Source organism: Montipora foliosa, chromosome 7, assembly GCF_036669935.1.
Source record: "Montipora foliosa isolate CH-2021 chromosome 7, ASM3666993v2, whole genome shotgun sequence".
Classification (NCBI taxonomy): Eukaryota; Metazoa; Cnidaria; class Anthozoa; order Scleractinia; family Acroporidae; genus Montipora; species Montipora foliosa.
The window spans coordinates 29,817,018-29,842,017 of record NC_090875.1 but is presented as its reverse complement, the minus strand read 5'-3'; the positions used below and the strand labels follow the sequence as shown (position 1 = coordinate 29,842,017).

At 37.6% G+C, this 25,000-nt stretch overlaps 4 protein-coding genes and 1 pseudogene across 5 annotated transcripts in view; 3 read left to right on the top strand and 2 right to left on the bottom strand.

The window, feature by feature from the left end:
- LOC138011759 (26S proteasome non-ATPase regulatory subunit 6-like) overlaps positions 1-5,209 on the top strand; it is a 7,198-nt gene extending 1,989 nt beyond the window's left edge. Inside the window, exons 3-9 of the mRNA XM_068858918.1 lie at positions 22-167; positions 992-1,211; positions 1,311-1,419; positions 2,853-3,021; positions 3,454-3,531; positions 4,698-4,725; positions 4,966-5,209. Coding sequence (XP_068715019.1) covers positions 22-167; positions 992-1,211; positions 1,311-1,419; positions 2,853-3,021; positions 3,454-3,531; positions 4,698-4,725; positions 4,966-5,034 — 819 coding nt within the window. The 3' untranslated portion in view covers positions 5,035-5,209. The remainder of the gene's footprint in view (positions 1-21; positions 168-991; positions 1,212-1,310; positions 1,420-2,852; positions 3,022-3,453; positions 3,532-4,697; positions 4,726-4,965) is intronic.
- A 4,369-nt stretch (positions 5,210-9,578) lies between these two features.
- Positions 9,579-19,341, bottom strand: LOC138011763 (transmembrane protein 243-like). The gene is made up of 4 exons (XM_068858922.1): positions 19,010-19,341; positions 18,277-18,327; positions 12,005-12,109; positions 9,579-9,902 (listed from the first exon to the last, which is right to left on the bottom strand). Exons 1-4 carry the CDS (start codon positions 19,055-19,057, stop codon positions 9,780-9,782), a joined length of 327 nt encoding a protein of 108 aa, XP_068715023.1. The 5' UTR covers positions 19,058-19,341; the 3' UTR covers positions 9,579-9,779.
- Positions 13,875-15,317, top strand: LOC138011758 (uncharacterized; annotated as a pseudogene).
- Positions 15,568-17,723, bottom strand: LOC138011756 (uncharacterized). Of its 2 annotated transcripts, none has more exons than XM_068858915.1 (2): positions 17,456-17,723; positions 15,568-16,936 (listed from the first exon to the last, which is right to left on the bottom strand). In XM_068858915.1, the coding sequence occupies exons 1-2, from the start codon at positions 17,575-17,577 to the stop codon at positions 15,703-15,705; spliced, it is 1,356 nt and encodes a 451-aa protein (XP_068715016.1). In that variant the 5' UTR covers positions 17,578-17,723; the 3' UTR covers positions 15,568-15,702. The 2 variants fall into 2 exon arrangements, with proteins under 2 accessions (XP_068715016.1, XP_068715017.1); XM_068858916.1 differs by having other exon boundaries at positions 15,568-16,933.
- A 7-nt stretch (positions 19,342-19,348) lies between the features above and the next one.
- LOC138011757 (succinate--CoA ligase [GDP-forming] subunit beta, mitochondrial-like) overlaps positions 19,349-25,000 on the top strand; it is a 19,670-nt gene continuing 14,018 nt past the window's right edge. The window contains exons 1-3 of the mRNA XM_068858917.1: positions 19,349-19,492; positions 21,793-21,940; positions 22,898-22,997. Coding sequence (XP_068715018.1) covers positions 19,403-19,492; positions 21,793-21,940; positions 22,898-22,997 — 338 coding nt within the window. The 5' untranslated portion in view covers positions 19,349-19,402. The remainder of the gene's footprint in view (positions 19,493-21,792; positions 21,941-22,897; positions 22,998-25,000) is intronic.

The following is a 25,000-nucleotide window of genomic DNA, read 5'->3' as shown; positions in this document are numbered from 1 at the left end:
TACATTTTTTTCTCTTTCCAGGAGAAAGCTCTGAGTGTTTTTCGCCTGGCTTATGACAAAGCTGTTGCACTGGGTTATAAACTGGACATAATTTTTTATCAAATTCGCATTGGGCTATTCTATCTGGACAATGACTTGATCACACGAAACATAGATAAAGCCAAAATGTGAGTTAACTTTTAGTAAACTTTGCAGAATGTTATTTTGGTCATAAATAACCAACTTTTTCTGCCTATATAATAATAGAATTCCTTCTCTTTGGTCAGAGTGCCATGTACATTCCAATCACAAGCAAAATCTGTGGATATTATGCTGTCATGCAAGTCATTGCATGATTATTCATGACTATGGAAAGAACTTTCTTGATTTTCAGTTGAGATTTGATACATTAATATTTGGAATTCTTACAGATATTTTCTGTCGGCAATCATTTTCTGGTTGAGCAGTATGATTAGTACAGGATTTTCTTTAATATCATTCTTATAAAAAATTAATGATCATGGAAAAATTTAGTGCCATTTCTTTATTACATGTAGTCTAGCACATGCAACCTAATGTACAGACTTCATTCTGTTTTTACACACAGTACTGTATAGTTACGTACATGTATTACTGTAATCTGTTACGGGAGTCAACTGTTGCATGCTTTGGTGATACTGCCTTATCAAAACTAATTTACAGTACCAGCTGAGATAATGGAACAGTAGTAAACCCATTGACACCTACATGTACATGTAAAACACAATGTAATGTGCCCCAGTTGACAAGTAAAATAATTTGGCAATGCATTAGACAGAGTAAGATCTGTTAAGTCTGACACTCCTAGGGACCAATGGGTTAATAATGATATCATAATTATTAAATTAATTCCTTGAAAAGATGCAAATGATAGAAGTACATATAAATTAAATGTACTGTAAGTTTTAAATTATCTAAAATAACAGCTACACTTTTTTTTGTTTTTGTTTTTGTTTTTTATTTTTAAAAAAAGGTTAATAGAAGAAGGAGGTGATTGGGATCGGCGCAACAGACTCAAAGTCTATCAAGGGATATACTTTTTATCCATCCGTGACTTCAAATCTGCTGCGAATAACTTCTTGGACAGCATATCAACATTTACATCGTATGAGCTTATGGACTACAAGACGTTTGTCACTTATACTGTGCTTGCCAGCATGATTGCACTTGAACGTGTTGATCTCAGAACGAAGGTTGGCTGAATGTTTCTTTATCAACGTTTCAAGGTTATATAGCACATTGATAATAATTATTGTCCGTATTTATCTTTTGTCACCTTTTATTGAATGAAGGTTGTAAATGGTGCTGAGATTCTTGAAGTTCTTCATCAACTGCCAATTGCCAGTCAGTTCCTGTTGTCTTTATACAACTGTCATTATGCTGATTTCTTTCTTGCATTAGGTAAGTTATTTAACAATACCACTTAGGTGATTGTGTAATACCATCAGCAACCAATCAGCGCAGAGAATTTTCAATAATCACCTATGTAATAATTACATGTAATACTAAAATAAAATATTAAAGTAGCAAAGTCACTGTGAACATCATTAGCCATGATGGTATAACTAACTGTGCTATAATAATAATAATATTAATAATAACAACAACAACAACAACAACAACAACAACAACAATAATAATAATAATAATAATAATAATAATATACTTTATTTATAGAGGGTAACACACAACAGTTCTGTAATCACTGAAAAACTAGCGGCCATGGACGTACATTTGTACAAGTTCCATATGCACTTCGTTTGCATCCTTGACTGCATGTACAGTACTGCTCAAAGTCTGACGTCGACGTGTAAGCAAAAACTACACAGTAACTGTAGTTGACATGTACACTAGTTTTAGTTTGAAACTCAACAGGTTAAAACATGTTTGCATGCAAAATTAATGCAAATTAATGTTGACTATTTCCAGTGCTCGAATGGGTGCTTTTATTACCATCCATTGCTTTGGAAGGACTGTACAAAAAATCCATTCAAGCAAAGTGTTAGCAACAGTGGCTGTTTCTGTAGAATTCCTGATTAATGCTCTGTAGTCGAATGCACTTACATGTAACTAATAATAATAAGAATAAATTATAATTATCATAATGTGGTTAGTTAGACTAACTTAAAATAAAATAGGTGCTTAGACTTATATGCTGATGTTCAACACCATTACACATGTAATAATCATTATTAAAATGGGTGTTTAAAATGTGAGCTGCGGAGCAGTGCTATTTGAAATAGCTGCTTTGTCCTAAAGACAATGATCCCTTTACATGTACGGCTACAGTTACTGCATTTCTTTGTCATTTCTGTTTCTAGTCTGTGTATTTTTGAACATGTTAACATGATTGCATTAATGCAAAAAAGTGTGTGTGCTTTGCATGTGCATTGGTCACTTATCAACTTTTGGCTTTAATTTAAGACTCCTTTAAAATGGCTTACACATAAGTTAATGGCTTACAAAACTCAGTTTTCCACATGACTGAGAAGATGAAAGCACTGAAATTTTTTTGCCATCCTTGTGCGGTGTGAACCTTAGTTCTTAGGCAGTGAACATGCAAAACTTAAGAAAAAACTGTAAATGTCAATAAAGTGCTGAGGAAAAATTAACGTCCAAAACATCATTCATGTAGTAATAATTATTTATTGCAGGTGCGCATTTTGTATTGTATGCCCCATACCGAGACGTGTTCAAATAAGCTGATTAATTGTGTGAAACCATTAATCAAGTTAGGCTAATGTATAATAATAATAAATTATTATTATTATTATTATAATACACATGTACCGGTAATTACAATAATTTGAGTATCCTTTCCATTCTCAACACAGCAAAAGTGGAGGATATCCTAAAGCAAGACAGGTTGCTGTCACCACATTGTCGGTACTACGTCAGAGAGATGAGAATTCATGGCTACACACAGTTGCTGGAGTCATATCGCAGTCTGACATTGCAGTACATGGCCAATGCCTTTGGAGTCAGTGAGGAGTTTATTGACAGGTAAGTCCATGTTTGTGGGGAGCTCTTGGCTGAGGTTACTTTCTGGGAATCTCTTGGAATAACAGTTATTATTATTTTTTCGACCTTGGATATATTGCATTTCAAGCTTCCTGATTGGTTTACTCAACCTTGGTTGTCAGCTGATATAATTATCACATGACCTAATAAGGAAACTGATTTCAACTTCAGATTTCAACTGTTGAACTTGGATATGAGACTGGTTATAGCCAACATGGCTGCTCATGGAATAATAATAATTGTTAAAGGGGTTATGCCACATTATAATGGGGGTGGTTTTTGAAAGAAAGGTAGGCTAAGCACAGTTTGCTCACTGAGTCAGGACAGTATAGTACTGAATTGAATTCCTATAGAGGAAGGTAACCCGTGCGACATTAGGCATAACAGATTTATTTGTTAATTTGTTGTTTGTAGAGAACTTTCAAGGTTCATAGCAGCTGGAAGACTGAACTGCAAAATTGATAAAGTTGGAGGAGTTGTGGAAACCAACAGGTGCTTTTGTTATTGATTTTGATGATAGTTCACTCCAATGTAGTCATGTGGTGAAGACTCACTCTTCATCTTGATTGATGGATTAACCCATGAAAGTGAAATCGTCTAGCGTTAGACAGAGTAAAATCTGTTACGTCTAACTCCGGGGAGTCAATGCGTTTAATTATGGAGGCAACATAGTTTTTGACTGGTTAACCCATTCACTCTTCAGGCGCCACAGGAAGCCCACAGTTGAGGAATAATTTTAAGTCTCACACTCATGAGTCAAATTTGGGTTAATTAAGGACGGTGCCTACTATTGTTATTGCGCATACATTCTTGGCGTCTCCAGATACTCGGATTTCCTATCGGTGATGCTTACTAATGCAGGGATATTTTTGCGCGGTTTAAAACTATGCACAGAAAGTAGATGTTAGTATTAGTACTCTTGGTATCCAAAGAAAAAATTGGTGTAACCATGCGTTCTTTAGAGATAATTGAGTTTCAATTTGAGAAAGAACATCATACATTGCTTTGTATTTTAGAGCTTTTTGCAAATATTGTTAGTGAATTTGAAAAATGCGTGGTTATCCCCAATTAATATTTTTCTTTTGGGATTTCAATAACACTTGGGTAGATCTACCTTTCCTGCAGAATCATAAATCAGGGCAAGAATACCTTTGAATTAGTAGGCACCGTCCTCAAGTCATTTAGGATTCAACATCCAGCAAGTAATTTATTTTGGTGTTTATGATGAGGGTGGCAGTGCTGTATCACATTTAAAAATCTTTCTGGAAAAGCTGAGAATTACGTAGAATGTAATTCAACTCTGATGCAAATATCGTAAACTACTTATTCTCTTCATATATACAATCATGTATTCAGTGTTGAGGCATTATTTTTCAAATCCGAGGCATTTAAATGAAGAAAATCAATCGATAGATTTATACATGTATACCCGTCTATCAGGAGAATGTTATCTCAGACTGATATTTAGCTGTATGTATTAATCACTCACCATTAACTGCCCATTAACCCTTAGACGTCCAAAAGACAGTTCTTAAGTGAATTATTAATAAATTGAATAATTATTAGTAATAGTAATAATTACAATAATGATTATCATCATCATCATTATTACCAGTAGATGTTGAATATTGATTGAAAACCAACTATTGCCTTTGCAGGCCTGATCACAAGAATTGGCAGTATCAGGTATAAATATTATTGATGAATAATTTTGTATGTAATGGTCACCTTTAAATCAAACATATTGCGATCATCACATTGTGTAATGCAGATTACCGTGTACGTCGGGTACACAGCCTGACACCGTCATCAACGCATTGCTGAGCACAAAAATTCGGCAATCAGTGGACATTTCACACCTCATGTCAATAGTCAAAGCACCTTTAATAATAATTATTATTTTGAAAGTATTGTTTTTTTTTTCAGGCAACTATAAAACAGGGTGATCTACTTCTGAACAGGATTCAAAAGCTCAGCCGAGTGATAAACGTGTAACAGACATCTACCAAGGATGATTTTTTCTTTCTTTCGTTTTGTCACCTGCGATGCCATAGGACAAAGATAAAGTTATTTAATACTTGCATTGTTGACTTTACTTATCCAATGTAATTTTCTTGTTTATTTTTGTTTTTAACAAAAAAAATATGAAGTAAAAAGTATAATTATGTCATTTCAACATAGACATTTTCTTTTCCTTTTGAAGTTGTTTGTTATACTTTGAATGATCTCTTTAGGAGTCAGGTGCTTGTTGTAAAAATTAATAATTTATTATTAACCCACTGATTCATGAACCACCACTCCCCATTTAACTTTAGACAGAGTAAAATCTATGAAGTCAATGGGTTAAAGTATATTGAGGGATACGATACTTGTATTAGTGGGACATTGACCTGTATGGATATTCACACTGGAGGGCCATATCTTGCTTACAAGTTAAACACTTCTCGGTGGGCTTGCAGTTACGGTACATGTTAACCCTGTTTATAGCTGTGTTTATGTGACCCTTGCGTCCTGATTACAATTACTGGTCACTAACAAAAAATGTTTTGTCGTCACTTATTTACTCTGTTGACGGGGATGAGGGTGAAAAAGGGTCTGGCTCAAGAAAAATCGAGCGCGATAAAACAAAACGATAGAGTACTGGGGAGACGGAGGGTGGCAGGACCCAGCACTCTACCTTTTTCTTCTTGCTCTCGCTTTTTCCTTGATCTGGACTTTTTTTTTTTTTTCGCTTGTCCCCACCAACTGAGAGCTGGCAGTTACAAATCACAGGTCACAGGTCATTGTTTTACCAATATAGAAAGAAACCAAACATTCATTAAAAGCTAACCTTAGGCCTAAACAAACGTTTTTAGGCCTAATGCCAGTAAATGGACAGGTGTAATTTGGTAAAACAATGACCTGTCTTTTGTACCAGCCCACTGAGAGCCTGCAACAGGCTAATGCTGATTTAAGAGTTATGTCAAAATGCATTTTATGATGATAATAATTTTATCTTTCAATGCGACAGATGAAAACACAGAATTGCTTTTTTACATTGTACGTTGAATTGTACTGGATGCTCGAGATAGAGCATTTCCATAGCACCTTTTAATTTTAATGTCAAGAGTGGTACAGTGTAGCAACAAATTTACCAATGGTTACAATTATTTTATTGATTTAACATTATTGTTTATTTGCTTTGTTTCTGTTTATGTGTTGCCTTACAGCTTCAAAATATTGTACCAGCATGTACAAACATATTGTCACATAAAGAAATAATAGCTCTAATTTTTCTATTTTTGCCTAACGTTTTGACACCCAAACCAGCCTAAGCTGGCCAGACTTAATATTTTACTCTGTCTAACACCAGACAGTCTTACTCGTCAATGGGGAACCCCTGGGAGTCAATGGGTCAATCACTCACCCACTCAATGGGTCAATACACTACTTTGACACACCCAAATTAATAATTTGGTGATAAAATAATTCTCCATGTCCCAATAATGAAGGCATATTCTGTTGTTTTCTATCTAAAATAACCAGTGATACCACATTCCTGAAGGGGAAGGTGGGATATTAATCTTACAAGATTAGGATGTTTTATGTAATATTTAGTTCCAGCTAATATTCTGGGGAGGAAGGGGGGGGGGGGGGGGGAATTTGCATATGAAGGGGTGGGGTTGCTCATCAGAAATTTTGAATTGAAACCCTAAAGGAGACCAATCTGGGCTTGGCCCCGATTTTTTGACCTCGAAAAATAGACCATATTTAAAACATATTAAATATACATTATTATATCTCTTTGCGTGAAACCCTAAACAAGACCTTCACGGCTAAATGTAGGCTATACATGATGCCGTTTTCCCCAGAACACCCTAAGTGAGACCAAAATTTTCACCCCTAAGCGAGATGACGAGCATCCCTCCCCTTTCATATGTGAGCCCCCCTGGGCTAATAATTATGGTAAACACCCGCATATAAGAACAAGTGGATTAAGAACATCAGGCTGAAATTTGGCCAATAAAGCACCAATAAGAACAAATTCAGCCTGATAAATGAAACACATTCTTAATATAAAGGGAAAGGGCATTAGATTAAGGAAAACTTACAGTACAGTAAGTGATCAAAGTAATTATGGTGTTCATGACCATTACAAACTTTGAAATAAATTAGATTTTAAAAAGGCTTGTATGTCAATTAAACCTCTAGTAATGTACAATTTGAAGTATTTGTGAAATTAATTGTAAGAACATTTTAAGAACACCTCCAGGCTGATTTCTTACTAAGCACCCCTTAAGGAGGCTCGAAAGGGTTTTCAGCTGAGCGCGCGCGCGTAAGCCACACACGCAATTCGTAAGCTGCTTGCGTCAGCTCGTGATTCAAATGGGTCACCAGAAATAAACAAATACCGCTAATTTCGCTTACCTTTCTCCAATTCCAATATACATGGAATATAAATAGGCATCTCCTATTCACGAAAACTACGAAAATTCTACTTAAACGGTTTAATAGTCGCTTAAATCTGTTGTGTTGACCTGTAGCTCCACTCACGCGCGGACTCGAATGAGCGGGTGACGCATGCGTAAATGCTGATCTTGTAACCCCCTAATTTTTCGTGATTTTGCAACTTTACTCGTTTATATCTCTGCTTCTGGACGGTGAATTTTTTCCATTTTTTGCATGTTAGCTTAGATTAATTTAAACCGTTTGTCTTTAAAATTTAAAAAAATTCTGTAGGTGAAAAAAAAAATTAGAGTCACAATTCAAAAAAACTTATTTTTCTGAAAAACTGACCTACAGATTTTGTTGAATTTTAAATATTTTAGAAAGTATTTCTAACATTATCTGGTAACGCTGAATGGGAAAATTTCACCGTCTCGTTTCTTCAAAAAGGACAACATATGTTGATTTTAAGGCTCAAAGAAATGCCTAATATCGTTGCCATGGTAACATTATTTTGGAGGAAAACATAATGTGAGAAATCTACGATAGGTACTTAATACCCTGGCCAAATTTCGTCTTGATATGATTGCCCTAACTGTATCTAAGGACAGAATATGTTTATTTGTTTGAAAAAAGGAGAAACTATTTCGAGCATCCTTAAGAACACGATCAGCCTGAAACCTGAAATCAGTGTTTTTAATTATGCAGGTGTTTATTGTATTGTGTAACTGATATTGACAACACCCTTGTTTTTTAAATGAACATCATGTCTTGGACACCTGTGCAAATATTTCAGGAAATGACAGTTGTGAAATGATCGGTATGATCACAATAAAGAAAAAAATTAACAAACTGCAAAACCTGAAAAGTTCAAGCAAAGGCACCTTGCCCTAAAATGGCCTCTGTATCAATTAAATTTTGTTTGGATAAAACTTAGCATTGGCTGCCTTTTAAGCTGAAAATTAGAGATTTACAATAATTTTATTTGAACAGTGACCATTTTGGCATGAGGCTTTGCTTTGTTCTTGGAGGAAAGTAGTATATTTTCTCAAAAGATTCTGTCGGCTTAATAATATTATTAAGGGTTTGTTTCACAAAATATTTGACATTAGGTAGCTGGGAATCAAGTCACAATGTGAATTAACTAAAGACCACAATCAACAGTTAATCTGAAAATGTCACAACAGGCTTCAAAACAAAGGTGTTATCTACAGGATAAATTACTCCAGCCTATCTGGAGGATTTAAGTGCTTAAAGTATTAGACCCAATTAGGTTATCCATAGGATTGTGATTTATTCAGTGGATAGCCCTATCCATTTTTGAACAACTGTGGCCAGGGGCGTGTTTCTCGTAAGTCCAAAAACTTTTTGGGCCATTTTTAGATGTCACAATTGCTTCTGTATCTTAGGAATGGAGAAGTTTGACATCATCAAACTCCTCAATCATTTTGCTTTTTGTTATCGAGAGAACGTGTTCAAAGGCCAGCCTGTCAAACTATCAAAACAAGTGGATGGTGGTTTTGTAAAATGGATTTTCGGCCCAAAACACCTTTCAAGAAACAGGCCCAGGGTTACTTAGGTTGTGTTCTATTGGGATCAACCCTTTCAACTGCAACCAGTTTAGGTTGAAGTGGTTGAGGTTTCCCAATTGAACACTTTTCCAACCGTTTTCGGTTGAAACGTGGTAACTCCTGCAAATAGTTATTACCAGATGTCTCAGCGTTGACAAGTTGAGGGAAAGCAACACGGCAGGAGCCTGCGGCAGACTTTAAATGGCCCACGTAAACGACAGTGGTCGCTGCCAATGCTTTTTAAACCGTTTCAACCTAGTTTGATGCCGGTTGAAAAAGTTGATCAACCAAACCAACCGAAAACAGTTTTTTTCCGAATAGAACACTAAAACACCCAACCAACCCAACCAACTAAAAACGGTTGATCCTGATAGAACACAACCTTCATAATTCAGTTAACCCATTAACCCGTCAACCCCCTGGGAGTGAGACTTCACAGATTTTACTGTGTCTAATGCTGGGAGAATTTTATCATCGACTGGGGGCATCCTGGTGAGTGAATGGATAAAGTGTTTTTGGTGCCACATCGTCTACAGCACTGAGTACAGTATTTTCCTCTGAAACTTTTATTTTCATAAAACTAAGTTCAAGATATTTTTATTTCATGATAATTACAGACTGGTGTGAAATCCATGGAGCACACATTTATTTACAGACCACAGCCATCCATTGCTGATTGTGTTTGTATGTATCCTTGGCATGCATCTTAGGGATGGAAATCTTCATCGACAAATTCCATTTATGTCATAAACAAGACTTATGAAAGTAAATATTTGCACATACACACAGCAAAATAGTTGTCACAGAGTTAAAGTAAATCATCTTTTTAAACTTGGGGTCTACATCTCCTTGTCTGTACCAATATATCTGTAAAGAAATACAAAAATACCCGTCCGGTACCTCTTTAGGGTTTTCATAAAGACTTCACATAGCAGAAGAATAGGATAACGTAACTGGAGAATTGTCTGACAGGACAAAGTTCTGTTGTGAGTATGAGTGACCACTATAAAAGTACATGTATTTTCCCTACGAAATACACTACTGTACTTTGACATGCCGAAATAATTAATAAATTGGTGATAAAAATAATTCTTCACGTCTTTTGTTGTGTAAACACCATGAAATGCCAGGAAGCACATGAACATGAATTGTTCTGATTAGAGAAGGCGAATTGATCATAGAGCCCCATGTATGGGATTTGACAGGGTGAGATGAAAATGAAAAGATGAAGTTGCCCTTCGGGCAAGCTGTTACTTGAGGTTACTAGCCCGAAGGTCTGACGAGCTAGCCCGACATTAAATTGTTCATAAAGAATAATCAGATGTATTTAAGGACGGTGCCTACTATTTAAGGGTATTTTTGCCCCGTTTCATGATTATGTAGGAAATGTAGATCTTAACAAGTGTTATGGAAATCCAAAAAGAAAATGGGGGGTAACCACCCATTTTTCAAAGATAATTCATGAATAATATTTGTAAAAAGCTTTAAAATACAAAGCAATGTATGGCGTTTTTTTCTCAAACTGAATCTTAAATAATTATTTCTCAAAAATGCCTGGTTACCCGCAATTTTCTTTTTGGATACCAAGAGTATTTACTAAGATCTACTTTTTCCGGATAGTTTTAAGTCGCGCAATAACATCCCTGTATTAGTAAGCATCAACGGTAGGAAACCAGATTATCTCGAGATGCGCAGAATGTATGCGCAATAACAATAGTTTCCCAACGAAACGCACCTAAATTTCCGAGAAAATCCACTGCACCGTGACTTGGCTGGAATTTAATTAGACTGATTGTCTCGCACTGCACGCTGTCAGTCGGCAAAGATTGTCATTTCAAAAATATATTTCGGTCGCTATGTAAGCAGAAAAAGTCATGACGTTATTTACGGACGCAACTAAAATGCGGCGCAGAACGTTGTCACGCTACGATAATTTGGTCTCATAACGTTATCATTTTCTCTCAGGAGCTTCTTCTACACACTTTGTGGTATAAAAGCTCAATTTATCATCAGAAAAGAGAAACCAACGGTGCTTGCCCGTCGGGCAAGCTGCGATAAGAAAACGCTAGCCCGACAAGTCATTCCAGTAGCCCCGGGCTATCGGACAGCACTTTCGTCGCGCCCTGATTTGAGTTATGATAAATCCAGTTCTATAGAAGAGCCCTCACAGATGTTGTTGCAAAGTGATAGCAGCCAAGTTTTTTAACTAAAACAAATTTAAACACTGCATGAGAACAGAGTTCAGTTAACCCATTAATTGACCCCTGGACTTAACAGAGATTACTCTGTCTAATGCCAGATGAGTTTACTCAGTCAAATGACGGCATCCTCAGTGCTTGAGGAGTTAAGGGATTATTAATAGAATGATGATTTGTTTGAGGACCCATCATTGCCAGTTGGAGTCACATCATGTACTGTACATGTACAGTACTTGTAAACAGTTTTTCCTAAAGGCTGGGACACACTAAGTGATGAGTCGATGTGACACGTCGCAGGAACAAGTCGCCGCAACAATTCGCCTTGTGTGACAAAGTTGATTTTGTGAAAATCATTGTCACTGCAGCAGAATTTTGTCGCTGCGATCAGTTGCAAAAATTCAAACCAGTTTGAATTTGTGCGACTGATTGCAGCAACAAAATTAGCGAAAGCAGCATTGTTGCACCGTGTGTTAAAACTTCTGGCAGCAAGTTGATGCAACAAAATATAAATGAACCAATCAGAGAGCATCATATGGTCTGCCATATTGAATTAGAAAACTAGTTCACGTTCCCTCTCACATGAGATCACTGCATGTGGACCAACAGGCATTGTGTCACAGCGACTTGTTTTGCAAGTAGTACACACGAAGCGACTTGTCACAGAGACCTGTTGCTGCGACTTGTCGCCTGGTGTGTCTTGGCCTTAAATTAAACGTTTAATTTAATAACAAATGAGCTACATGTAGCAAACGTATTAGGAACTGTTCTCACCAAGGTCAGTTGTGATATGCAGATAAGTGCAATTACAAAGGCAAGAAATACGTTAATTGCTGGTGGTGGAAAGCGTGGAAACACTATTGAGCTGATAATAGTTTCCTGCAAATATTAAAGATATACAAAAATGGTATAAGAAAGACAGAACTACTTAAGACAAAATCCGATAGAAAATCGAGTAATTTCAGTTTTTAGTGGACAAAAATCTTGTACCAGAGCAATTTTAAGTATTTTACAGTCCTTTTTACATTTCCTGAAAGCTAAAGATATAAATATTTGCCTGAAATAACACCGAAAACAATTTCCCATGGGAACAAGACAAATTTCAAAATTTCAACGTTCAGAGAAATTGTGCAAACACAGGTAAAATTTCATCCACAGTTTCATTTCACCAGTACTTTCAAGTGTTTCTTACGAAGTTCAACAGTTGTTTTAGATGTTTGGTGTTGCTAGAAATGATTTTTTTTTTTGAGAAGATATTTAAAACAGTCGTACTGAAGTTTGCAATACGATGTATATAATCTTGATACAAGGTTTTTGTCCACTTGTTACTCGAACTTCTGGTGGATTCCGTCTTAATACGAATGATAATAAAATGAATAAATAATAAATTGAGAATCCAATGGAGTGGACATGGATGGGGAGGGGAGAGGCAGTTATCCCTTACTTGGTTGGAAGGTGAAAGACCTAAAATTGTGAAATTGATAGGGAAATTAAGCGAACGATTCGTGGAAAACTGGACTCTGAGTGTGCGATCTTTGTGTGGGTTTGGCTAGACTGCAAAACAGTCGTTTTCTTTCATTTTCGGAAGGCGCGAAGCGCCGTAAGCGTGATCCTCGCGTGTGAAGCGCGCGAGCCTCACACGCCCGTAGGGCATGTGAGGCGAGAAACCGACTGTCGGCTTTTCATACAACAAATTTGTTCTAAGCAGGGGTTCGAATAATGTCACTAAGGTGTCAGAATTGTTTGACAGCTCCAACCACATCTTAAATTTGATACATTGTATGCCTTATTTTCGCGGGAAATTAGTTGTGTTGTCATGTTCAGTCGTTTTCTCTTCGCTATTCGGAAGGCGCGAAGTTTCGTACGTTCGATTCAGTGGTGTTTTGGAAAGGAAAGGCGTTTGTTTTTTCTGTTCAATGAGTCAACACCGAAAAAACCCACCCCACGTAGAGGAAGAAAACCAAAAGAAGCGACAGCGTCTGACAATTGCAGATTGTGCGGTTGTTTTAAAACGCAGTTTGGAAATGTTAGTTAAGCGGCAGAAAGGCTAAACTTATTTGATGTTATCTGCTCTTCCATAATGCGTTTGAGCGGACAAATGACAATAATTGTCGGGCGTTCGACTGAAGATGCATTTGACGAGTTGGAGGCTCTGTTTTTCGCCAAAACAAACAGCTGAAATATCAGGCTTTTTGCAAAGCCCGTTGGCAGCATACCAAAAACATCTCTTCCTTTGAGAGGCGATTCCACAGCTTTTTTTTGCTCCGATTTCAAAACATATCCTAAATCGCTCGCAAGCGTATCCCAATGTTGGAGACTGAAAATTATAGTCGTTGATTGCGTGAACTTAAGTAATTGTCGGTTTCGTTTCCTGAATCTTTAGGGTATTATGAACAACATATCAATTAGAGAACGTGATAGACACCGGAAATTCCGAAGTGATCATCTAGGCATGAATGTTAATTTACAATATTTCGATAACGTGGGATTTTTGACAGTGATTGAGAACACTAGAAATTGTGTTAAATAAACCTAAAATATTAAAACTTGTGACTTGGAGAACACTGCTTATAGAGTACTAAAGCAGTTACGTCACGCATCCATGGCAACCAAATTTTCTGTTCTAAACAAACGCACGGGAAGCAAGATGTCGGTGCTGACAATTGCGTCCCTGCTTTCTTTCTTCGAAAATGAGAATAAATCCGTTTCAAGAGGTGAAAATCACTTCAAATCAAACCATGTGGAAAGCTTTAGTGCAAGTCAAGGTGTTTTGAAGGGACAAGTTCACGCTAGTATGAAGAAAAAAGTGTATAATGTGACGGTAAGTGAAATGCGGTAAATGGCCAACATTGAGCAGAAAGCTTATAGAAAACTACTGTTAAACTTTGTGTATTATAATTTTCTTTTTAGATATACCTTGACCAAAACAATGCGATTAAATCGAGCGAGTGCGAGTGTCCTCGGGGAGTTTATAAATGCAGCCATGCTGCAGCTCTGTTCATCTACGGAATTTATAACTGGAGTCGGACTGATGTTGAGTGTTCATGGAAAAAACGGAATGCACCTGATATTTCTCAGAAATCTATTGCTGAAATGTTTCCTCCAGCAAAGCCAGGATATACAGCCTTACTCCGACAACCAAATCAAGGAGATCGAGAAGCGCTGTATTCAGAGCTCCGAGCGTATGGAAAGTTCACTGGCCTATGCTGGCTGTTAAGCCCTGAGCCAAAACAACTGGGGGATCTACCTGTCTCAACAGTGGAAGAGGTTATTTTTCCGAAGAATTTCTCACCTTATCTACTGCTGCTGAACAACTTGAGTTTATCAAACGAAAATTAAAGGTAGAGCAAGAAATTGTAAATCAAATCAGTTCTTTAACTGTCGGTCAGCGAAACAATCCCTCCTGGCATTTAGTCAGGAAGGGGCGTTTGACTGCAAGTAATTTTGGCTCCGTCATCAATGCTAAGAGGGTCACCCCATCCCTTATTAAGCGTCTCTTGGGAGAATATGACATTTCACGTGTCAAAGCTGTGGCATGGGGAGTCACAAATGAGGCTGAAGCCATCAAAACATTTACTGCCAAAACCCATCTTGAAGTTGCTGAGACAGGGGTGTGGCTTGACGAATCAGGCGTTCTTGGAGCTTCCCCTGATGGATTCGTGGGTGAAGACCATGTTCTAGAGGCGAAGTGTTCCTATACCTTCAGAAATGCGAGTATTGAGGAAGCTTTGAAAAGTGAGACATTTTGTCTGGAGCAAAAAGAGGACGGGTCATACTCGCTAAAAAGGAATCATGTCTACTGGCACCAAGTGCAAGGGCAAATGTACTTAGCCAAACGAAATTATTGTTATTTTGTTGTTTGGACAAATAACTGGTGTGTCATTATTGAAATCAAGAAGGATCCATCCTGGGAAGAAAACCTTACCAGACTAAGGGAATTTTACTTTAAACACCTCTTTCCCAAAATTGTTGAGGGAGAACTATAGTTTGTAGAATTATTGCAAGGTTTAAATCCAGCAGGAAGTACCATGTTCCCATTTTACAAGTTTAATACTGAAACAATAACAAGTACAGCAACCTTCCATGCTCAGTAATGAAACCAAAACCATTTTTATTCAGAGAATTATCAAATATTCTTGATGTTGTGTTTCCTAAAACATTTAGGATTAGAGTTGCAATTGTTTACAGCTGAAAATGCTGGCTCTACTGCATAATATGTGACTTCAGACAAATGTTCTATTATTTTGTTACTATTCTACACATTACAAAAATAGAGAATGCCCCCTTATTTTCTAAACATAAAGGTCAAATAGATGGGCTTAATCTGCCATGTTGAAATTTAAAGTTGATCCTCAGGCTTAAAGAAAACAAAAGCAATACATCAAGGTTGATTGATTGTCTTATTCCCCTAAGCATCAAAGCTACATGTTAATCAATAATACTCTCTCAATTTTCCCACTACATGCACGTCCTTACTCAAATTCTACCCCTTCACATCCTTCCTTTATCAGTGGAAACTGAAGATTTACAAGGGCAGCACAGACTTGAAATACTTTGTCAGCATAACATCTTAATTTGGGGGGTATAAAGTTTAGTATCTTAAAATCCTTCAGCCGTGCATTAGCCCTTTCGACGTGAATTCTGCATTTTGCAATGTTTTTAGTGGCCCTTATCTCACTGGCAGTGAATTTTCCATTCTCTAAGAAGGGAGGAATATTTACGGAAACACCCTTTGGGACAATGTCCTGAATCAAGAACCCCTTGTCTGCAAGGATCAGGTCACCATTTGCCATATGGTTCATTAGACCTGACTGTTTGACAATTTCCTTATCCGAAATTGATCCTGGATACAGTTTACTTACATATGTTATAACTGCATTGGGCGCCACCCCGACTAAAACTTTAAAAGAATTCATGCCCCGGTAGCTTGAATATGTCTCATTCTGTTGACTCATAAGACTGGGTGCTGCAATTTCAATATCTGTACAGTCAATGACTATTCTACAGCTAGTAAACATTGAAAAGGACGAAGGAGAGCATAATTTGTTTTTCTCCCTAGAAGGGATAGTGGTCATCAAATCATCAAATAAGATATCGTGTAAAACATGAATAAATGTTGTAACTACATTTGAAATGGTAGCAACACTACAAGAGAATAACTGAGCTATGTGGAGATTAGTATAGTTTTGTCTCAGTTTCATGAGGGTGATTAAAATTTGATCTTCAAAAATAATTGACTCCACTCTCCAACCTGCATAGTATGACAAAGAATCCTTAAATCTAGAGGCATAATTTACCACAATCTGGAAAACTTCTTTTGTTGGTAGTCCAGTTTCCATACGAAGAATATCTGTGGTAAGAGTTGATGCAGAATAATGTGTTCTCTGGTACTGTGCAGTTTCTCTCTGCTGCTCAAGTTCCCTCTTTGCAAGGTCAAGTTCGGCTTCAAGAATAACCTGGTTTGTTGAGGGTTTTTCTTGCAAGGGAGGTGCCTCCTCTTCCATTTTGTCCCGAATGGCCTGCACCATGTCATGTACACTGCTGTGTGTAGTACTACTCTGTTTTTTCTTTTTTCGAGGAAATCCTTCTGATGGAAACAACTTGTCAGCATTACGTGTGTAAATTTCTGGGCCGGCACTCTTTTTCCCATCTCTGAAGTGACTACTGCATATTCTGGAGTGATTCCCTGGTTCCCTGTCTTTTCTTCTGTAAGTTTATATAAACAAAATAAGCTCACTAAGTAGAACTAGTTAGTCACTTTTACAGTACTGTGCGACATCTAAAGCTATTATAAACGAGAGTTCTAATATTGTTTATTTAAAATTAGCAACAGTATCGCCTACAAAATGATGAACTAGAACAAAGTAAAATTCCCCTTCGTCAAACTGCCAAGGGAAATGATATTTCTTCTTTTGAGAATGCAGTCGTTCGTGATGAACTGTAGTAAACAGTTTCCAAGTTAAAGCATGAATGAATGAATGTATGTATTTATAGTCTACTGAGTTTTTCAAGCATATCATGGGAGTAATTCACTGATCACAGCTGTTTTCCTTTTCACCAGAACAAATGCAAGAATATTATTTAAGATACTATCGCAAAGACTTTGTGAGATACCAGTCCTTGAAAGAAATCACAGATCAAAACACGAGCCAAACACCAAAACGCCGCGAAAGCGCCACTTAATTGATAACACAAGATCTAGGACAAACCATAAATTAACCTTACCTTATTAATCGAATCCAGCGTTGGTACTCCTCCTTTTTCTTTATTTTATGTGGAAACCCATAGAATTTACAAGTATGTGATTCGGAATGATGATCACAGCCCGGAGCAAAGCAGTGAACCATCACGATCTTTCACCTCTAACACCTCGGCTCTTTGTCTGCTCAGTTGACGATTGGGATCTTCTTTCAAACGAATAAATATTCGTCTACGTCATCCAAAGTTCCAAAAAAAATTACAGTTCAATCAATAAGGGAAACTGTAAAAATAAAGGCCGCAAAACTGAAAAGGAGTCGAAAGCCACGCTTAACGCGCTTGTAATGCTATGCTTGGCAAACTTTGTTTAGAACAGAAAATTTGGTTGCCATGGAAGCATGACGTCACACTTTAGTACTCTATTGAGAGGCGAGCATTCTTCATACCAAGTCCACGTCGTCCATTTTCCCGCGAGGTTTCTGTTTTACTGTGAAACTGATACGGCGTCTATATCTTTTTGATGAGTTGTGATAGACATTTGATGACAGGCTGTGTCAGAATTAAACCAATGGGAATTTCCCGTTGCTGGAAGAACGGGTAATTTTGAACGAATTTAATATATGCATAGCGGACAGTCGTATTTTTTCGCGTCTCTCCCCATTCTCCCTCGCCGTTTCTACACTCGCTCCAGACCTCTCGTTGGAATATTTACTGCGTCTCTTGCGTTCGCAAAAAATACGACTGTTTTGCAGTCTAGGGTTTGGCTGAAAGATGTGGGTGGTAAGATGCTAAATCCAGAGGGCGTAGTATAATAAAGATGGCTGCAAATACTAATTTCTTCCACTTACAGACACTAGGAGAACTGTAAATCCGCCAATAAAATAATTGAAGTAGCGATCCTAGAAGAATAAGAATAAAGTTTTACAACATGTCTTAAGTAGTTTGTCCTAAAAGTAACTCTGTAAAGATTTTTTCTGCCTGTATGTGCTACCGTAGCAGTCATTTGTAGTTAGAATTTGAAAAGTCAGTTGGGTGATTTAGTTTTCTCTGCTATGTATATTTAACACTGAAGCGAGAGACGACCAAAAGACAAACTGTTTAAGTCTGGACCCCTGATCACTAATACAATTTGAGTTCATAGATGCAGATAATGTGCTTTATGATCTACGATCCTGGAGCCAATATACATGTAGCTAGTCAGGCGGGCGATTTGTTTGGTTTGTACGCAAGGTATACTTGGAAAGGCTCGCCCATCACGCCAAGATAAAACTTTTAGTTAAAACGTAAGTTTAAGTTAAAACATAGGGAGGGTTACGTTTTTGCAAACATAGTCAAATCAAAACGATAAAACACTGTCCAGATCAAATAGCTGGTTCTAAAAATTCTGTTTTTCTCTTAGTCATATCTAAATTGGAAAAAAACACTAATTTAATGGCTGATACGTTATTTCCAATGAAAAAAAAACCTCTGTTGTTTTATTTTTATAAATGACATTCCATTTGAAACTCGTGACTAACTTTAGTATCAAATTTTCCTTTAGAAACGGGTGTCATATTTAAGACAAGAGAAACCGTGACATACCTTTCGTCTTGCTTCGCCAAATAACGGCTGGTCCAACCCATCGTACATTCTCGTTATAACATTATAACAATAATGCTACGACAAATTGAAATGTATGTGGTTCCTGCAGTGTAAGCTAATGGGAAGTTGCTCAATTAGCAGTCACGTACTTAAGATCTTCCACCTCCTTCGAACACAATTCCTTTTAAAATGAGGTCGACGCTTTAGCACCTACGAATCTGTGTAGGAATTCCAGCCTGCGTAGAAATGATTTTCGGATTTTAAAGGAATTCTTCGTGGAAAAAACTCGTTCGCAAGTTCTTCACCACTTTATCGTGTCATTGTGTGCCAGCAATATACCTCTCAGCTGTTGCATGAAGAGAGCGTGCGCATTCACGTCTTGTCAATTTCAAAATGGCGACTATCTCACGAACTCGAAATTTGTCATCAATTTGCAGAAAATGCGCTGGCTTATCAGGCAAATTTAGGCTTCGCTCTCCGCAGGTAAATATTTCATAAGGTCATTTTTATTTTTAGGTATTCCAGTCGAGCTACCCCGGGAGGTTGAGCTAAGGGCGAATTTTGTTACTCAATAGCAAGTCTACAAAGGCATGCTTAGCATTGGTGAAGACTCATCCTCGGCGAATTAAAACAATGAAGTAAAGAAAACAATAGCGATTCAAAGAAAACAATGAAAAAGGAGTTGGGTTCTTGCAAGCACACTTGTGTAAATATCGGGACATATCATTTTTTATTAAATTTTCAACCTCAGTTAATGCATTTCTCGTGTTCTGATTGGTTCACTCAATCTCGGTTATCAGCTGGTACACCGTAGTTTGACCTTATATGGCAATTGATTGCGCTAAGCGTGGTTAAGCTAAAAAATTGATTCATTTCAAATACCATTTCATCAAAAATTTTTTCGCCGGAAAGTGAAAATTCTCTCCGAATAAAGCGCAAAAAAACGTTTTTGTGTAAAGTTTGGATCGATTCCGACGCTTAGAAGTACAGTCGAACCTCGATTATCCGGATTTCTCAATTATTCGGACTTTTTCTCTGGTCCCAATTTTGTCATGAATATTTATTAGTCATGATCAAGATCCGTAGCCATATTCTTTTAAAACTGGCAGCCCTAAAACCTAGAATCTGGAATCCGTAATCACAGGTCATTGTTTTACCAATACAGAGAGTAAAAACTATCCTAAACATTCATAAAAGCTACCCTTAGGCATAAAAATGTTTGTTTAGGCCTAATTAGGCCTAAGGTTAGCTTGTATGAAAGCTTAGGATAGTTTTTACTCTGTGTATTGGTAAAACAATGACCTGTGATTCCGGATTCCGGGTGTTAGGGTTGCCCTTTAAAACTACAGCGTTGAAAAGTGAAGTAAAGGCGATTTTTTTTTGCTTTCAAAAAGCAAAATAAAGCATCGCTCATACACTTCGTAACTAATGGAGAACTTTAGAATGAGTTCTGATTGGCTTAGAGTTGCTTTGTTGTTAAGTGGAATTTCACGCTCTATTGGCTCGTTCAGCAAACAAGCTGTACTATGTCCCGAATGTTTATTCACGATCATCATGTCCTTGAAGCGTAAGCGATCTGTTCTTTCGATAAAAGATAAACAGGCTATAATTTTGCGATTAGAGAAAAAAGAAAGAGGGACCAATTTGTCAGCTAAGTATGGCGTTAGTAAACAGCAGATATCTGATATCCTCAAGAAAAGGGAAAATATCATGACGTTTGCCGACACGTGTACAGGTATTCACAACGGACAGTGAAGATGTAGACTATATTGTTTTCTAAACGATATCTTAATGTAATCAGTTTTTGTTGCTCATTAATATTCATATTCTCGATTATCCGGACCCTCGATTATCTAGACTATTTCGTCTAGTCCCAACGAGTCCGGATAATCGAGGTTCGACTGTATGTGAAAGGCAAGAAAATAATGTTACTTGTGATTATCCTGCATCTGTCTGAAGGTATTACACAACATCGCATCTTCAAGTTTTTTCGATTTCGTTCGGATTTTCCTCGCTTTTTTCACTCGTATTTCGTAATTCGTAGTTTTTTTTTTAAAGGAATTTAATAAAACAAATAATCCATTCACACTTCTTGGATATGAGAGTGGTTATAGCCAGCCAACTCAGTGCTGCGCTCCTCGTTGGCTATTTGCCACTCACATCCAACGCGCACTCATGGAATAATAATTATTATTAAAAACTGGATCATTAGATAATGCAATTCGAGAGTTTTGATTGGCTAAGCCATCATGGGTTATGAGCCATTATACCATGATCTACAAACACGGCAAGCATATGCGTGATTTTTTGGGTCTTTTTATTTTTATTGTAGTCTAGTTTTTTATATTTTGGGGGCGTTTTTAATAAAACAATTATTCCACTCGCGCTTGTTGGATATGAGATGATTATAGCAAACTCGGCGCTACGGGCCTCGTTGCCTACCTATCATCTCATATCCAACGCGCACCCATGGAACAATTGTTGGGGTCCGTAAAGTCATTTCCGAGCGGTTGTGATGGTGGGCATCATCTGATCTTGCAATTTTCTAGTATTAAGCGATACAAACAAAACAAAATTAATATTTAACAACTTTTCTACGAGATCGCGCAGGATATGACGTGACAGATAACCAATGAGGCACGTAGGACTGATTTGCTTATAATCATTTTATATCCAGCAAGCCACTGACGAGTAAAATCATCTGGCGTTAGACAGAGAAAAATCTATTAAACTTCACTCATAGTAGTCAATGTGTTAAAGTTTTATTCTGTTGGATTTTCTAGACAAGCACTGTGGCTGTCATTCAGACTAGATGGTTGAATTTACAAGAATATCAAAGCAAGACATTAATGTTGGACAATGGCCTTCATGTACAAAGATTTAAAGTCACAGATAATGCTAAAGATGCAGTTCAAATTGCTAAGGAACTTGGTGAGTGAATGAAATACAACTACTAAATATTAAATTTTCATCTTTGTTATTGTGTTTCCATGAATCTTAGGAAAAATTCCTGTTTAAATGTCATTTGACTTGCACTCACAAACGAAGTCTTTTTGTCCGTCGTCTTTCACCCCCAAACAATGTTGATTATGTGGTGCAAATACTGTGCAAGTGTTTGACCGCTTCTAAACCAACATTGGATTATGGCAAGTCGAAAAGGAGAAGGAATTCTTAATTTTTTTTCCTAAATTAATAGAAAATCCAACCTATGACATTGACTACCTCAGTTTGATTTGATTTGATTTGACTCACAATCTCCCGTATGGAAAAGAGACATCTGCAATGGGTCGAAACTCACTTTGACCCACCTGCCATCCAAAACCTTGGACAGCAGTCTTCAAACTGCATGCCCTATGACATGACTTGCTGACTTGAGCCCGATGTGTTGTGCACATTCCGTTACAGTACTTTCGCTGTTGTTAAGTGAGCCCACACAACATGGAGTATCACATGAGCAGAGCGGTTTTCAAATAAGTGTCGTAAAACCAAAACCAAAGTAATTACTTTGGCCAATCAAAAAGGACAGAGTCAATCCAGTAAACCAATCAAAACTCGAAGCAATTACACGTAGCCGACACAAAGCGCGGGAAAATGTGCACGATTGGTTTTGGTTTCACTTCTGATTGGTTGAAAAAGTGGCGCGAGAACCAATCACTGAGTGAAGTAATCATAAACCAAAACAATTCGCTAATTATTTTCGACACTCAGTTGAAAACCGCTCTATTCAGTGACTAAGTAACCAGCCGTGCATGCTGAACACAGCGAGTTTCGAGCCATGGCAGAGGTTTCTTTTCCCGTACTCGTCACTCCAGCAGATGCAAAAGAAAAGATACCTCTGCTAGCAGGGTTTGCGATCGTTATTGTTGCATTAATTTCCTTTCTTTTTAGCTGCCAAAGAGTTTGTCGTCAAGGCACAAATTCTTGCCGGTGGAAGAGGAAAGGGGTCTTTTAGCAGTGGACTGAAGAGTGGTGTACATGTCACTCAAGAGTAGGTGTTTCATTAGGTGGTGGTGGTGGTGGGGGGGGGGGGGGGGGTCATGAATGAGGGCCGTAAGGCACCTGTGTGTGGGAGGAATAGGTGTCATGTCCGCGATTTCTGTAGCATGGTAACTTACTTTTGAGCGGTTCTGTAGGTTTCATTGTTTTGATTGTATATATTTCGGGAGTCTGTTGTTTTCTAAACCAATCACGAGAACCATTGTAATACCTGCTGTGCATACGGAACCCGCGCCCGCAATGCACGCGGCAGTCAAAACTGTGCTATCCCTGTCAATCATTTGCACTTTCACCGGAAACGGTGCATTTCGGTGCGTAAACGAAGTTGTTGTCGATCTACCCTGTCGAAAGGACGCGAACAAAGTCTTTTTTCGTAAAGTTAACAAAAATAAATAAGTTATAAATACAGTTTTGACGTCTTCTTACACTTGATTCAGAAACACTACTCTGAATTCGTCTTAAAATAGTTAGAAAAAGCACAAATAACAGCTAAAGCACAACAGCTGACGTTCGAATCGCCGCTCGCTGGCAACCCAGTTTTGGCGCCAAAGTTTGTTGACAAAAAGTCGCCGCAAAATCTTTTAAATGGGTTTCTGGTCCTTTATCTGCGAACAATTGACGTTGCCAGAGCCCGCGTATCTTTTGGTCAGCGCCAAGACACGAAGCTCTGGCCTAGGTACTTCATGTATCCCCTATTATAGTGTATTTAAATTATAATGTATTCCCACACGTATATTATAATACATTTAAATAATTAACCCTATATACCCATGTCTACCCTTACATACCCTTATAAACCCCTATATACCCATGTATACCCTTATATACCCATGTATGCCCATGTATACCCTTATATACCCCTATATACCCATGTATACCTTCATATACCCATCTATACCCATGTATACCCTTATATACCCCTGTACACCCCAGTATACCCATGTATACCCTTATATACCCCTACATACCCATGTATACCCTTATATACCCATGTATACCCCAATATACCCATGTATACCCTTATATACCCATGTATACCCTTATATACCCCAGTATACCCATGTATACCCTTATATACCCCTACATACCCATGTATACCCTTGCACACCCCAGTATACCCATCTATACCCTTATATACCCATGTATACCCCAATATACCCATGTATACCCTTATATACCCATGTATACCCATGTATACCCTTATATACCCATGTATACCCATGTATACCTTTATATACCCCTATATACCCATGTATACCTTTATATACCCATGTATACCCTTATATACCCCTGTATACCCCAGTATACCCATGTATACCCTTATATACCCCTACATACCCATGTATACCCTTGCACACCCCAGTATACCCTCATATACCCATGTACACCCTTCTATACCCTTATATACCCATGTATACCCCTGTATACCCATGTATATCCTTATATACCCCTACATACCCATGTATACCCATGTATACCCTTATATACCCCAGTATACCCATGTATACCCTTATATACCCCTACATACCCATGTATACCCTTGCACACCCCAGTATACCCATGTATACCCTTATATACCCATGTATACCCATGTATACCCCTATATACCCATGTATACCCTTATATACCCATGTATACCCATGTATACCCTTATATACCCCTATATACCCATGTATACCTTTTTATACCCATGTATACCCATGTATACCCTTATATACCCCTGTATACCCCAGTATACCCATGTATACCCTTATATACCCCTACATACCCATGTATACCCTTGCACACCCCAGTATACCCATGTATACCCTCATATACCCATGTATACCCTTCTATACCCTTATATACCCATGTATACCCTTATATACCCCTGTATACCCTTATATACCCCTATATACCCATGTATACCCTTATATACCCATGTATACCCATGTATACCCTTATATACCCCTATATACCCATGTATAGCTTTATATACTCATGTAAACCCTTGTA